The sequence below is a fragment of the Oncorhynchus nerka genome, linkage group LG15 (genome assembly GCF_034236695.1).
Source record: "Oncorhynchus nerka isolate Pitt River linkage group LG15, Oner_Uvic_2.0, whole genome shotgun sequence".
Lineage (NCBI taxonomy): Eukaryota > Metazoa > Chordata > Actinopteri > Salmoniformes > Salmonidae > Oncorhynchus > Oncorhynchus nerka.
The window spans coordinates 59,389,776-59,405,051 of record NC_088410.1 but is presented as its reverse complement, the minus strand read 5'-3'; the positions used below and the strand labels follow the sequence as shown (position 1 = coordinate 59,405,051).

The window sequence follows — 15,276 nt, the reverse complement described above, 5'->3', positions numbered from 1 at the left end:
CATGTGGAGCTAAATTACAAGAAGTCAAAACAATAATAGCTACAGTTTTATTCATCAAATGTCAATACAGCAGCAGGAGCGGTGATAATGCACTGACTAATGTAACTGTGTGACGATGTTTAGGAGGAATACGACATCATCAGGCATGCATTAGTGGTTCAATCAGTGATATCCGAGGAAGAAGGTGTTTGTGTGACACAATTCATTTCAATGATAAATGATGAAAACAATTGACACGGTATGGATATGGTTTGCAGATTTATTTTTGATTCATGAGAACATTTTTACCAAAAATCATATTGTATGACCTGTTGATAATGTGTCTCATCTGGACTTCGTCCCTCACTCTTCAGCCACATTCCCCTGGAAAAGAATGTGAAAAGAATTTTAAAAAATATCTTGCTTATACTTTACCATAATGGGATTTCTATAGCTTATATATTAACCATTTGCTGCATTGCAATGTATTACAGTATACAGTTGAAGTCGGAAGTAACATACACTTAGGTTGGAGTCATTAAAACTCGTTTTTCAACCACTCCACAAATTCTTTGTTAACAAACAAAAACACAGTTTTTTATAACTGTCGTTAAATGTATTCGTACCTTGCTACCAATTTCACGGCTCTTGGCTCTCAACTTGTTGACCTGGGACTCAGAGATGTCGGCACGCTCCTGAGCTTCCTCCAGCTCATGCTGCACCTTCCTGTACCTGGACAGGTGAATGTTGGACTGCTCCTCCTGTAGGATTCGCAAATACACATTTCAACAATGATGCTGCATTTTATTTGGCAAAACATGCAAAGTTCAAACTTCTTATGAATTGTTTACCTTATCATCATCAAAATCTTATAAATAAAGAAGTAATGATCATACCAAAAGTACAACAGAAACCAACTACACGGTAAAAGGTTCTGTTTTTACTGCAAGCTGTACCTTAGATACGATTTTATATGTACAAAATAGATTTCCATCTTTTGGATCTTTTCCATCTCCATCGCTTTTTCCATCATTATTTACTAGGCCTATTTATAATATTATAATATATGTCTTTGCGCAGATGCTTTAATCCAAAGCAATTAACAGTCAATCTATAAATTAAGTTTGCTATTAGGAAATAGACCATGTCGCTCGCAACGCGAAGGGTCGTGGTTTGAATCTTCTGGGGCCACCCATATGTAAAATGTGTCCCCAGAAGATTCAAACCCACGACCCTTCGCATTGCGAGCGACATGGTCTACCGACTGAGCCGCACAGGATCACTACTTTACTTTATCTACAGTCTGCTTTAATTAGTAACAACTTCCTCTGTTACATTATTATTTCCTAATACCAAACTTGATTTATTAAGGATTCCTTGAAACAAGTACGTATAAGTACCTAACATATAATTCTGTTTTTTATTATGTCACCTTTACTTTAAAAATCTGTCATTGAGTATCATACTCACAGCATCCTCAGCCGCTCTCTTGTAGGCCTTCATTTTTAACTGAAGCCTGTCCACCAGATCTTGCAGCCTGCTCACATTTTTATTGTCCTCTTCGGTCTGCACAGTTTACAAGAGATTGACATTTCGATTTCAAATGGTCCAGTGCAGTATACAATATCTTGTTTTTTATTATCAAGATTCATGGTTGTACCTGGTAGGTGAGCTCCTTGACTCTCCTCTCATATTTACGAACACCTTTAATAGCTTCAGCTCCACGTTTCTGTTCAGCATCAACTTCACTCTCCAGGTCACGGACCTTACATATAGGAGTTCCATTTTTTATCAGTTAAGGTTTCATATATAATGTAACTTGCTCTAGATCCGTATATACTGTAATGTATAGTACATACCCTAGCCTCCAGTTTCTGGAGTTGCTTCTTTCCGCCCTTCATGGCCAGATTCTCAGCCTCATCCAGACGGTGCTGCAGGTCCTTCACTGTGACCTCCAGGTTCTTCTTCATCCTCTCCAGGTGAGAGCTGGTGTCCTGCTCCTTCTTCAGCTCCTCTGCCATCATGGCAGCCTGGAATAACATGTTGTGTACATTGATTATATGAACACATCTGCAGTACTTGTAAAGGGTCAAGTATGTAATACTTGCTGATTGTGTATGTAAATTAAATGTCCAAACTCATTTTGATTTCATTCTGAGATATTTAAATTATTACTCAAGACAATTCTAATGGATCTGAGCAAAATGGATACAGAAGGAAGAAAATGAAACTCACATCAGTAATAGCCTTCTTGGCCTTCTCTTCTGCGTTTCTTGCCTCCTGGACAGTGTCTTCCATTTCACCTTGGACCTGATTAAGGTCAACCTCCAGCTTCTTCTTAGTATTGATGAGGCTGGTATTCTGAATGAATGGGGGGGCATTTAATCACATGCCAAAACTTGATTGTACCTCTCCCGATTTGTAACTGAGAGAAAGTTCATATTTTATATGTACCTGAGAGTGCAGCAGTCCAACACGCTCACTGGCATCAACCAGCTCCTGTTCGGCCACTTTGCGGCCTCTCTCTGTCTGCTCCAGGGCAGCCCTTAGTTCTTCAATCTCAGCCATCATCAGGTTATTCCTGCGCTCCACCATGGCTACTTGTTCCTTCATGTCATCTGCGACGCGGATGGCGTCATCAAGTTGCAGTTGGGCATCCTGAGGTTTAGAGGAAAAATGTATTCTAACATCATCTAAAGAGAAAGAACAATTCATTTGGGACTCCATACAAAAATAAAGTATATATACCTTGAGTGCTCCCTGGACGTTCCTCAGCTGTTTCTGGGCTTCAGCAGCCTGGCGGTTGGCATGGCTCAGCTGAATCTCCATCTCATTGAGGTCTCCCTCCATCTTCTTCTTGACTCTCATGGCATCATTCCTGCTCCTGATCTCAGAGTCCAGAGTGCTCTGCATGGAGTCCATCATCCTCTGGCTGTTCCTCTTGATTTGCTCTGTCTCCTCATCCTTCTCTGCCAGCCTCCTGTCAACTTCACCTTTGATCTGGTTGAGCTCCAGCTGTATACGAAGAATCTTGGATTCCTCATGTTCCAGTGTGCCCTAAATAATAGAATTGAACAATGACCAAAGTAATGTAGGGATCTAGGTATGACATGTATATCATCATGATGACTTTGTTGACATAAAAAACTCTTGTGGGGTCTACCTCTGCTTCCTCTAGCGCAGCCTGGATTTCTGCCTTCTCATTCTCCACTGTCTTCTTTGCCTTATCCAGCTCATGGATGCTCTTTCCAGACTCACTGACCAGTTCCGTCAGGTCAGAGATCTCATCTATTGAAATGAAAAGGGGAGGTAAATGAACAACATTGTAGATTTGTATCCACACAGCATAAACGGTGCACCGACATGTTTTGTTGTCGTTATTTTTATTTCCCCATACGTTGCAGGTTCTTGTTCTCCCTCTTCAGTGTCTCCAGGTGGTCCAAACATTCTTCATAGGAGTTCTTCATCTTGAACAGCTCGGTGCTGAGAGAGCGGGCCTCTTTCAGAGACCCCTCTAGCTCTGCTTGGCCCTCCTCATACTTCTGCTTCCACTCGGTCAGAACCTGGGAAAACAGTTAAGTAAATGAATACACAAGATTAAATGCATAGATTTTTACTGTATTTCATTCACATCTTTGTCAAAACATTACCTTGTCAAAGTTCCTCTGCTTCTTGTCAAGCTGGGCAGCTGAAGCATTAGCTCGCTCCACATCAATCATGAGATCCTCCACTTCACCCAGGAGTCTCTGCTTGGTCTTCTCCAGAGAAGCACACTTGGCGTTTGTTGCTTCAACAGCCTCCTGTGCATCTTGTAGACGCTGGGTAAGCTTTTTCCTGTCAAAAGAAAACAACTCAGATTTGAGCTATTGTAGGTACTTTGGTGAGTATGAAGAGTGGTAGAATGTTTTTCAATTACTTGGCATCCTCAAGCTCCTCAGTGCGCTGAATGGCATCAATTTCATATCTGGATCTCCACTGAGCCACCTCACTGTTGGCCTTGGACAATGCCCGCTGCAGTTCAGCCTTGGCCTCCTGCTCCTCCTCATACTGCTCCCGAAGCAGATCACAGTCATGGCGGGCTGACTGCAGACCATGGGCTAGGGCATTTTTGGCCTAATGGTCAACAGTATGGGGGGGGTCAAATTGAGCACTTAAGCCAAATATAACATTTATATGAATCACAAAGATGCAGTATAGTAGAAGATGGCATTGAACCTTCACTTCCTCTTCAATCTGCCTTTTGACATCCTCAATCTGCTGTGTTAAAGTCTGCTTGGCCCTGGTCAACTGGGAAACAAGAGATTCTTTCTCCTCCATCTGACGACCAAGTTCACCTGATTGAGACAGAGAAAGTTGGAAGTGAGCTTTTTTGGTATTATGGAAAACAAACAGAAATACAATCTTTTCATTTTAAACTCACCATTCTCAGTCAGAAGCCTTGCTCTCTGAACATTTATGTCATTAAGTTGGCGGACATGCTCATCATTCTTTGTCTTCAATTCACTCAGTTGATCCTCAAGGCTTCGGCACATTTTCTCTAGATTACCCTATAAACAATGTTCAACAGGTTATCGAGCAATTTTTCATGCTTTTTGACAAGTGTATTTATGTATATTTTTATATATATTCTGGCAACCACATCATCTCCCACCTTTGCCTTAGCGATAGCTTCCATGTTGCTGGAGAGGTCGTCACTCTCCATTTTGAATTCACTCTTCTCCTTCTCCAGCTTCTGCTTGACACGCTGGAGGTTGTCTATTTGTTCTCCCAGTTCTGCCACAGTGTCGGCCTGCTTCCTACGGAGTGCAGCAGCCGTGGCCTCATGCTGCAGGGTGGACTCTTCAAGATCACGACGCAGCTTCTGGAACTCAGCCTCACGCTTCTTGCTCATCTCAATCTGGACAGATGTTGCACCTCCAGCTTCTTCAAGCCTTTCACTGATCTCCTCAAGTTCCCTGGAGAGATCAGACCTCTGCTTCTCAACCTTCGCCCGTGCAGCACGTTCAGCCTCAATCTCCTCTTCCAGCTCTTCAATACGGGCCTGAAATATATAATGTACTTAAATGTTTATTTGCTTAAAACATGCAATTCGGAAGATAGTGAATCTATCCCATGAATCTTATTCAGTGTGGTATGTTGAACCGACAGTTCACCTGGAGTTCTTTGATTTTCTTCTGAAGCTGAGCACCCAATGCCTGTTCATCTTCAATTTTGCTGAGAAGTTGGCTTGTCTCAAAGTCCTTCCTGTTTGAAATAAAACATATATATTAAAAGATGTATCAGGCGATCAGTTCTGAGAGAATGGTTCAACAACTGTTTATATTTTAAATGTACTTCTTGATCTTCTCATCAGACTGCTGCTTGTCATTCTCCAGGTCCATCAAGGACTCCAGGGCCAGTTTCAGATCTCCTTCAAGCTTCCTCTTGGCTCTCTCAAGGTCCATGCGGACCTTCTTTTCTTGCTCAAGGGAACCCTCCAACTAGACCACACAAGAACAGTTTCACAATATTTGGTTAACTGTTCATTTATTGTATTTCCTGTGATGGTAATATTAAGCTGTTTTAAGGTTGTCACATCTCTTACATCATCAACTTGCTGTTCAAGCTTGGTCTTGGCTTTGGTCAGATTGTTGACTTTGTCTTCCTCAGCCTGGAGATCATCAAGGACTTGCTGGTGCGCCTCTTGGAGGGCTTTCTTCTCCTTCGTCAACTTGATAAGGCTCTCATCTTGAGAAGACATCTCCTCTGTCAGGTTTTTAACCTAAATTGAATCATTTAATCTCAAATCACCAATGCTCTGTCTTTTACACTTAAAATGAATGCAAAAATTCATGGCTTATAATAAATGGTAAACCTTATTTTCAGTGGCATGTTTCTCCTTTTCCACTTTGGCCAAGGTGAGCTCCAAGTCATCAATGTCTTTCTTTAGTTCAGAGCACTCGTCCTCCAGTTTCCTTTTCTTGGCAGTCAGTTCAGCATTGAGCTCCTCCTCATCCTCCAGCCGCTCAAATGTCTCTTTGAGTTTGGCTTCCATCTGGATCTTACTCTTGATGAGTCCCTCACATCTTTCCTCAGTATCACAGAGAGTATTCTCTTCCTACAACAGGCACAACATAAATGAGGCAACACTGGAAGTCAAAGGCCAATAAAATGACGTGAACAAGAATTGTATTAAACAGGCAATTTACCGCTGCTATCTGTAGCTGCAGATCATTATTTTCCTGCAACAGAGAAACTATCTTCTCCTCAAGCCCTTTTATCTTGGCCAACGCCTTGGCCAGATCCTCCTTCATTTTCTCAAAGTTTTCCTTCATTGCAGCCATCTCTTTTTCAGTTTCTGCTGATTTTAAAAGAGGCTTGATCTTGAAGTACAGCTTCATCCATGGCCAGTGTTTCACGTTCATAAATGAGCGGATGTTGTATTGGATGGAGTAAATTGCTTCTCTGTAAATAATAATCATAAAATAAATAGTTTTGGGGGGGGATTCTCTTCACTGGCTCAATAACATGTACTCTTTTAAATGTGTAGTGTAGTTACCGTCTCGCCATCATCTTGACAAACTCTTTCCTCATGACGTAACCTCTGCACAGGGCCTGAGTCATGGTCACCAGAGTAACCAGTTTCTCATCTCGCATCTCCTCCAGAGTACCCAACAGACCAGCTTTGAAGAACACCTGTAGGAATATGTATCTTGATTATATTTATAGAAAATAAAGAACTAAGTTGTTTTTTTGATGGAGCTCAACGTTTTTTTTTTTTTTTTTGGTGGGAAAAGTGATGGTGCTGTCTATTGCTCTACCTTGGTGTGCCCAAACTTGTACTGACTCTTGTCCACATCTATTGATCCCAGGAGCTTCTCTGAAGCCTTCTTGTTGTCAATAAATTGTCCATCAGGGATGACACTTGCATTCAATACTTTGTATCTGAAATTATGATTAAGGGAGATATAAAAAAAATACATCACCAAATAAATGTGTATTTGATGTGATCATGCCTATGAAAGAAGTACTTGAAAATCTTGTTGGCATTTTCCCTTAATGAACATGAATTACCTCTGCTTGAAGTCACCATATTGGATTCTGCTGGGGAAGCCCTTTCTGCAGATTCTGATGCCTTCCAGTACACCATTACACCTCAGCTGGTGGATGACCAGGAAGTTCTCCATCAGACCTAACGACAAGAAAGTAGCATGTTCTACGACTTTCCTCAAGTTAACCAGTACAACAAAGGAGCCTTATTTTCTCAGAATCTTTATAAATGTGTATTAAAATACTTGACAATGAGCCCAGACCTGGTGTCTTTGATTCATTGGGAATCAAACAGCGCACAAAGTGAGGATGGGTACTCCTCAAGTTGGTCATCAGCTTGCCCAAATTCTCCTGTGGGATTGGAAAATGTGTGAGTTGTGAGATTCTATAATAAACAAAGTTGTGTTTGACACTTTTACATTTCAAGCCACATTCTGTAAGATGTCCAGTCATTTCAATTAATGAAATATACCTATGGATTTGAAAGAATATCAACTATGAACAACTTAAAGAGATGTTATACAGTACACCTGTTTTACCTTATCATAACCAAACAAATGAAATACAAGATGATAATGACCAACTAGCCCCCCAAAATGTTCATTTGACAAAGTATTGCACTGTGGCGCATCATCATAATAAAGGATCATATACATTTAGATACCCTGAACAGAGCAGACACAGTCTGGAAGGAACCACCCTTCTTCTTCTTGCCTCCTCCTCCTCGTGCTGCATCTGTTTACAAATGTGTTAGGCCAGTTATATTCTTATTCCAATTAGACTTTTACATGATTTCACTGACTGAACACTAATATTGACTCACAAATGTACATTATATACAGTGGGTCATTAAATAATACTGTATTGTATATATTGTGTATTGTGTGTATATATAATCATAAATAAATCCAGTGTACTGAGATTTCCAATAATACCAATGCCATCAGTTTAACTCAAATGACCACTTCAACCGCAATGCTTTTATAATCATAAACTATATAACAAGGGAAGGGGTAGATATAGTCTCATCTTGTAGTATGAGCAATTCTAGATAATATGGGATGTACCGTCTGCTTGTGAAGCTGCTGCTCCTACATACAGCATAGCCAACAGTTTGACTGAGGACTTCTGGTACAGTTGCACAACGGAGTCATTCAAGGGGTCCTTGTTCTTGTCCAGCCAGCCTGTGACATTGTAGTCCACAGTACCGGCATAGTGCACCAGGGCAAAGTGGGCCTCAGCCTTGCCTTTCCCAGGTTTAGGCTTCTCAAACGCTTTGGTTTTACCAATATGCTGGTCATACAGCTTGCTCTTGAAGGTAGTGTCTGAAGCCTTGGGGAACATGCACTCCTCTTCAAGGATGGAGAAGATGCCCATTGGCTGTGGGTGACAAGATGTGAAATATTAAACTGTTAAGCAGACATGCCTTTTATTGTATTGTCTGCTTTCTTAAGATTTCACCTACCTTCTCAATAAGCTCAATGCAGGCAGCCAAGTCCATCCCAAAGTCAATGAACTCCCATTCAATTCCCTCTTTCTTGTACTCTTCTTGCTCCAGTACAAACATGTGGTGGTTGAAGAACTGTTGTAGTTTCTCATTGGTGAAGTTGATGCAAAGTTGCTCCAAGCTGTTGTACTAATGTTTAAATACAGAAACGTTGAAAGTCAAGACTTACCCAACAAGACTGCTAGTTTATATTTTGATCAGTAGATATTGTACAGGCATAATGTCTACTCTTGGTTAAATTGTTTTCAAGCAGCAGGATAAGCTGAACAGCAACATGCTGAATTTACGGTATACAAATACTCACATCAAAGATTTCAAATCCAGCGATGTCCAGCACACCAATGAAGAATTGTCTGGCCTGCTTTGTGTCTAACATCTCATTGATACGGACGACCATCCACAAGAACATTTTCTCATAGACTGATTTACAGAGGGCCATAGTTGAATTGTTCACCTACAGAAAAAAAAATATTTGTTTTTATCCTGCATAAAATTCACGTTCATTTTACTTTTTGCAAATCTCCCTTGTGTACAATAATTGAGAATAGTCTATAAGATTCTACCTGTGGTACAGTCTGCCCCTTGGTCACCATCTCATTCCCGACCTTCACTCTGGGGTAGCACAGAGCTTTGAGCAAGTCAGCGGAGTTCAGGCCCATGAGGTAGGAGATTTTATCAGCCTCTGGTTAGGAGAGAAAATGTTATGCTCTTTAAACATTCTTTTTTTGATACATTGCTTAAACCCTTAAATTAGGCTATTTAAATTAGGCTGGAAGAACCTAGAAAATGAACCGTGACCATTTCAAAGGCTTCCAACAGTTGAGTACAGTTGATATGGCAAGAGATAAGGTAGGTTAGTTGTCCATTGAATTTTCTAATTTTATTCTGATATTTACCCTCAGTGCCATCAGGCTCAGCCTGCTCCTCACGCTGCTTCTGCTTGAACTTCATTGCCCCATGATGCATCACAGAACCAGTCAGCTTGTAGATGCCAATCTTCTCCTCAGCAGTGAAGCCTAAAATGTCAATGGCCGTCTATGGAGATTTTAAGAAATGTTTGATTAATGTTTTCAGTAACACAATGATACAGATTGTTAAAATGTTCTCTGGAAAAGTTTAAGGGAATCTTGATGGAATGCAATGTTACTGACTGTCATGCTTTATTAAAATATAAGCTACGATATCAGTTAACATGTGTTTTCGAAGGCATACAGTCATTATACAAGTTGCTTTTTATCTACTTTTTAGACATGTTCATGTTTTTTAGAGAAACGTTGGCTTCTAATATTCTGTTATATCATGCAATGATGTTTTTCCTACATTTGTAGTTTTTTTTTAAACTTACATCGGTGGCGATGAACTCTTCTGTATCATCAATACTCTTGACAGCGATTTCACCGTGACTGATTATGGGATAGTCATAGGGGTTGGTGGTGATCAGAAGTGCCTCTGGAATACAATAATGAATACAATAATTAGAAAAAACTATTTTGCACAGTTACTATTACGAATGTATAATGTATTTACTGTTGACCTTATTTATTCCATGTCATATTTCATATTTCTCTCACCCAGCAATTGTGGCTGGTGTCCAGTCATGAGCTGATAGAAGATGTGGTAGCTTCTCTCAGCGGACAGCTGGAATGTCACTCTAGACTTCTCCAGCAGATCTGTAGCATATGTGTTTGTATGAGCAGGAGTCTTTTACACTTATCAATCACAACTGGATAAAGATACACCGATCATGAAGCACTTACATGTTTCAATATCAGCAGAGGCCAACTTTCCAGTTGTTCCAAAATGGATTCTGATGAACTTACCCTAAAAGGTTCATTAGATATCCATCAGTATACAACCCTTCGAAACCAAGAAAGCTCACAAATACAAAAATGTTTTTTTTTATACTTACAAAGCGTGAGGAGTTGTCATTTCTCACGGTCTTGGCATTACCATAAGCCTCCAGTAGGGGGTTGGCTGCAATGATTTGATCCTCTAGCGACCCCTAGAGATGTCATCACATTTAGTCATGTTTTGATGATGTCTACATACTGGTTCTTTGATGCATACAACCCCTTTATACTAGATATGTTAGGCTACAGTAATGTTTCTGACCTTTATTTTCCCAGAAGTAGCAGCCGCTGTTTGTTCCTTCTTTCCCCCAGCCACTGCGATTGTCGCAAAGTACTGGATGACACGTTTGGTGTTCACAGTCTTTCCTGCACCAGATTCTCCACTGTGGGTAGACAGAGATTAGTTAAACTCCTATCATTCTTCTTTTCAATAATCTCACTTACTTTTTTTTTTTTTACTAAACCGCAATATTACTTACTGAACATCCATCAGTGAGCAAGTTGATTGTGTTTTTTAACCATAATCCTACCCTCATTTTCTCATTGATTTGGACTTACGTGATCAGAATTGACTGGTTCTCATGGTCTGAAAACGGAAAGGCAGGTGTGAATAAGTTACAAACATATTGTGCAATTCTGTACATTAAGTCATTTTAGTAGCATGGGTATTTGTGTACCAGTGAGCATGAACTGATAGGCATTATCAGAGATGGAGAAGATGTGGGGTGGGGCTTCAATTCTCTTTTTGCCTCTGTAAGCATTCACAACTACAGAGTCGTACACTGGGAGCCACTTGTAGGGGTTCACAGTGACGCAGAACAGCCCAGAGTAGGTCTGTAATAGAGGGGAATAATGTTTGTTAATAACATTTCAACTCTCCATTGATTCATGTCTTGGCCGCTAGATTATCTTTCATTTAAGCTCACGTAGATCATCCATGCTGCGTAACGCTCTTTGAGGTTATACAACACCGTGGCCTCATTGAGGTGGGTCATCATGGCCATGTCCTCAATTTTATCGTACTTTGGAGGGTTCATGGGGTGGATATCATCCTCCTTCACAGTGAGAACCTATGACAGGAATAACATTTTGTAAATGACTGGTTACTCAAACAATTAGATGATGGTTTTAATTCACTCATATCACAGTTTTAGAGCTTAGAAAATAGCATAGCCATCACCGCATTAGAATATGTCAATAAAATATTTTTCACTGTCCTATTTTCCGTCCTACAGAATTCTCACTGTTGTAGACAGTCTACTTACTTTGTTACACAGTGTTTTGACAGTGGCTTTTCCACCCTCTTTACTCTGGAGAACCCCTTTGAGGTACATCTCTTTGGGCTCAACCACAAAGAAAGCTGATTTGGCATCAAAGGGAGCGGCCTGGGCTGCAATCCTCTCTCTTTCCGGCTTTCGGAGGTAGATGGCCGCCGGGCCAAATGCCGCCATCTCTGCGTCCGTGCTCATGATTACCCTCTGCCAAGAAAAGACAGAGTTGCTTTATCTACAATGACAAATACCAATGCTAATCATTATCTTCCACAAACAAGAATCTGAATGATTTTTTAGATCTTGGTGATAATGTCCCATGTTCTTACTTACCCTACATGTCTCTGAAAACCTTTACTAAATGTAATGAACTCTTTATACAATTGTATCAATAAGATCGAGTTAAGCATCTTCCTTTGACTTATCTTGGTAAAGGCTATATTTTGTATTAAACAATTGAAGTGCTCCCCAGTCAGTGTTTCCCTATACTAACATTGTACATGCCAGATACACAATGTACCTCTTTTTTTTGCCCAAGTTCGTAGGATGTTGCTGGGACCAAGTTGGTAAGATGTCGCTACTTGAAAAGAAAGAGTTTTGTCAGTTTCCATAACGTTATTATATATGTCATTTAAAGCACTTGTCTTTCCCTACTAGCACTGACTTTGCTGATAAGTACTTTGTGGACGGAAAATGTACCTGATATGATTGTGATGTGCTGTTGTCTCACCTAGCTATCTTTAGATGAATGCACTAACTGTAAGTCACTCTGCAAAAGAGCGTCTGCTAAATGACAAACGTGTAAAATGTAAATATACACAACTTGAAGCTAGTACAAAATGAGTCATCTGTGATTGCAGGAGTTTTTTCCATATAAGTAAACCAGACAAGAATGTATCTCTAAAGGAGCAAATAAGCATCACTCTGGTCACTAGTAAATCGTTGTGAAAGCTGTGGCACTTACTCACCTTTGCTGGGTGGCCTTCAGTCAGTCCAAGGGTGGTCATAGATGGCTTCTTTTATAGAGAGATTTGTGTTCACTGAGCAGAAGCAGCCCACCCTTTTGGGACGTGTACTTTTTCTTTATTTGGTCATGTACGTCTGCCCCTTCTCACTTCAGCATCCTTACATGTTGTGTCACTGTTTATATGGGAACTAATAGTGTTAACAGAGTTGTCTAGAACCTGTGCAACATAAGCTAATTATATTCATAAATCATTTTGGTTACAATTGTAAGCCTGTCCTCTAATGATGCATGGTATGATGAATGGGATTTGCTAAGAGGGTGTTGCGGAGGATATCTGAAGGTCTTTGCACGTGTCAAAACTGGTCAAATTGGTGCAGACTGTCATTTGTCTCACCCTCGTCTTTAGTGACACGACAGTGTTGAATTGTAATCATGTTCAAATGTTTATGGAACATCACAATGGATAGGAGAAGGAAAGATGCCAAAAGGTCTGTCATCTCAGCTGTGGTTGTTTTGTCTCTCGCCGACAGTAAGAGTGGTGCCACAAGTTAAGTGCCGTAACAGCCGGAGGCTTGTTCACTTAAATTGAATAGTTGACGGTATTTGAAAAGATGGGATTGTGCATATCTGATAACAAAATAAGAAGCTTGATTTGTTTTTCCAGTTCATTGTGTATAAAGTACCTTGAATCAAATACGCGTCTCCAATAAGTAGTAGTTTTCACTGGGTATAAACGGAATGCCCAAAGGATCATCACACACTGACCTTTACGGAAGACATTGTTCCAAAGGTCTCCTGAGATCATCTGATGCCAGTTATGCTCTCATACGATACGCTATGTCCAAATGGGGACAGTGTCTTAAGTATTCTTTAGTGGTCCCACATGCGATAAAGTTGCAATAGAAATGTGATACACAATATCTTTGGCTTCCCCTTAGGTTCTTATTAGGACTTAAAATAAATATAGCCTCTAGCTCATTCATGCAGACACTTTTGAGATTGTTGACAATTTAACTCTAGAGAACCCTAATGTAGGCTCACACTCTTCAATTATTTTTTACTTTTATTTCTTATTCATATATTTTTTTAGGTATTTTTTAATAATTTTTTAAAAACTGCATTGTTGGTTAGGCCTTGTAAGTAAGCATTTCACTGTAAGGTCTACACCTGTTGTATTCGGCGCACGTAACAAATAAAATGGAATTTGATACGCTCAGATTACTCTGTAGCCACTTCAGGTTCAGAAAAATATACATATTTTTTTAAATATTGTCATTCAAACAATTCACTTTTGTAAAATGTGAATATACACTGAGTATACCAAACATTAGGAACACTTACTACCATACTCCGTTCAAAGGCACTTCAATCTTTTGTCTTGCCCATTCACCCTCTGAATGGCACACATACACAATCCATGTCTCAATTGTTTCAAGGCTTAAAAAGCCTTGTTTAACCTGTCTCCTTCCCTTCATCTACACTGATTGAAGTGGATTTAACAGGTGACATCAATAAGGTATAATTGCTTTCACCTGGATTCAGCTGGTCAGTCTCTGTCATGGAAAGAACAGGTGTTCTTAATGTTTTGTATGATTCATTTATTTACCTTGACACTTGGAAGGAGGCATTTATTTCAATTATTGTTTTTGATTGATTGATTTGTGTTCATAGCGGTGTGCAGATGAACCTGTATTTGTGATTATAGAACACATATCTATTATATATTTCATTGGAATGTTATTTGCACATGAATCAAAGTGCATGCCTTTTGAAAATGTGGGGCAGAGTTTTTAAAGGGCCGAGTTTACATACTGCTAATACATAGCAATGATTATGATAAAAATGTAACGTCTTAATTATTTGATAATAAAACATATTGATTATTTATTAGCTTATTAATACATGCCTAACATGATTCAAATACATGATGTATTATTAACATGTCAAACATAAAATAGTATTCGCATTTTCTACTACAAACACATACCTGACCAGAATAAGAAGAAAAAGTATTAGCTAACACTGTGTTTACAGTGTGTCCATTGTTATATTGACCTTATGACAAAGCTATTCAAACATGCCAGAGGTCATATGGCAGCTAAAGCCAGCAGCTGATATTTCATACATTATGAAATCTGTCAGCTCAAAGCAGCCTTAGCCCACAGCTGCAGTCGCCAGTGTGTGTGTGTGTGTGTGTGTGTGTGTGTGCGCGCGGGGGGGGTTGTGGCAGTGAGAGAGAAAGCACGGTACAGACTCCAAGGTTGGGTAGTTTATGCTATTTGCTCTTCTTTCTGCAGGTAAATGCTAACATGTGGGGAGAAAGGTTTTTGGTGCTGAAGACATTAAGACCTGGTGAGTTAATCAATCAAACATAACCATATTGGTCAACAGTGTAGATATCAAGCCAGATAAAATAAAACGATTCTCAGGAGTGAACATGGGGCGTTGTAAATTCAGATTGGGGTTTACAAATTCGACTTGAATAGTTCATTACAGCAATATAAGCCTTAGACACTTCTGTGGATTTAGATCAAGGACTGTTAGCAGGTCAAAGACCTATTTTGAGCAAGTGGTGAACCATGATTTCTTTGCACATTAGCTACTTTGTAATCATTTCATATGTAGCCAACAGGGAATCACATGGACTCATGGCGGGCTAAATTTGTCTTCTGA

At 39.9% G+C, this 15,276-nt stretch overlaps 1 protein-coding gene across 1 annotated transcript; it reads right to left on the bottom strand.

Annotated features, from left to right (window-relative positions):
• Positions 1 to 241: 241 nt before the first annotated feature.
• LOC115142999 (myosin heavy chain, fast skeletal muscle-like) lies at positions 242 to 12,718 on the bottom strand. Its single transcript, XM_029682939.2, has 41 exons — positions 12,605 to 12,718; positions 12,157 to 12,216; positions 11,631 to 11,843; positions 11,292 to 11,435; positions 11,043 to 11,199; positions 10,924 to 10,951; positions 10,628 to 10,748; positions 10,425 to 10,517; positions 10,273 to 10,336; positions 10,087 to 10,185; positions 9,861 to 9,964; positions 9,412 to 9,550; positions 9,079 to 9,197; positions 8,820 to 8,969; positions 8,474 to 8,644; positions 8,076 to 8,388; positions 7,673 to 7,743; positions 7,272 to 7,359; positions 7,033 to 7,150; positions 6,780 to 6,903; positions 6,518 to 6,654; positions 6,168 to 6,423; positions 5,834 to 6,076; positions 5,564 to 5,740; positions 5,314 to 5,459; positions 5,133 to 5,223; positions 4,631 to 5,020; positions 4,400 to 4,526; positions 4,195 to 4,313; positions 3,896 to 4,092; positions 3,630 to 3,813; positions 3,377 to 3,542; positions 3,143 to 3,267; positions 2,728 to 3,036; positions 2,434 to 2,637; positions 2,215 to 2,340; positions 1,839 to 2,009; positions 1,640 to 1,744; positions 1,450 to 1,545; positions 606 to 740; positions 242 to 363 (listed from the first exon to the last, which is right to left on the bottom strand). Exons 3-41 carry the CDS (start codon positions 11,832 to 11,834, stop codon positions 343 to 345), a joined length of 5,832 nt encoding a protein of 1,943 aa, XP_029538799.1. The 5' UTR covers positions 11,835 to 11,843; positions 12,157 to 12,216; positions 12,605 to 12,718; the 3' UTR covers positions 242 to 342.
• Between the last annotated feature and the right edge of the window lie 2,558 nt (positions 12,719 to 15,276).

Excerpts from the sequence above, each read along its gene's own strand:
- LOC115142999 (XM_029682939.2), bottom strand. The coding sequence starts at position 11,834 with ATGAGCACGGACGCAGAGATGGCGGCATTTGGCCCGGCGGCCATCTAC. Across the intron at positions 5,460-5,563 it reads TTGAACAGCAAGTTGATGAT|TTGGAGGGTTCCCTTGAGCA; the intron begins GTAAGAGATGTG and ends TGTGTGGTCTAG. Across the intron at positions 2,638-2,727 it reads ACGTCCAGGGAGCACTCAAG|GATGCCCAACTGCAACTTGA; the intron begins GTATATATACTT and ends TCTAAACCTCAG.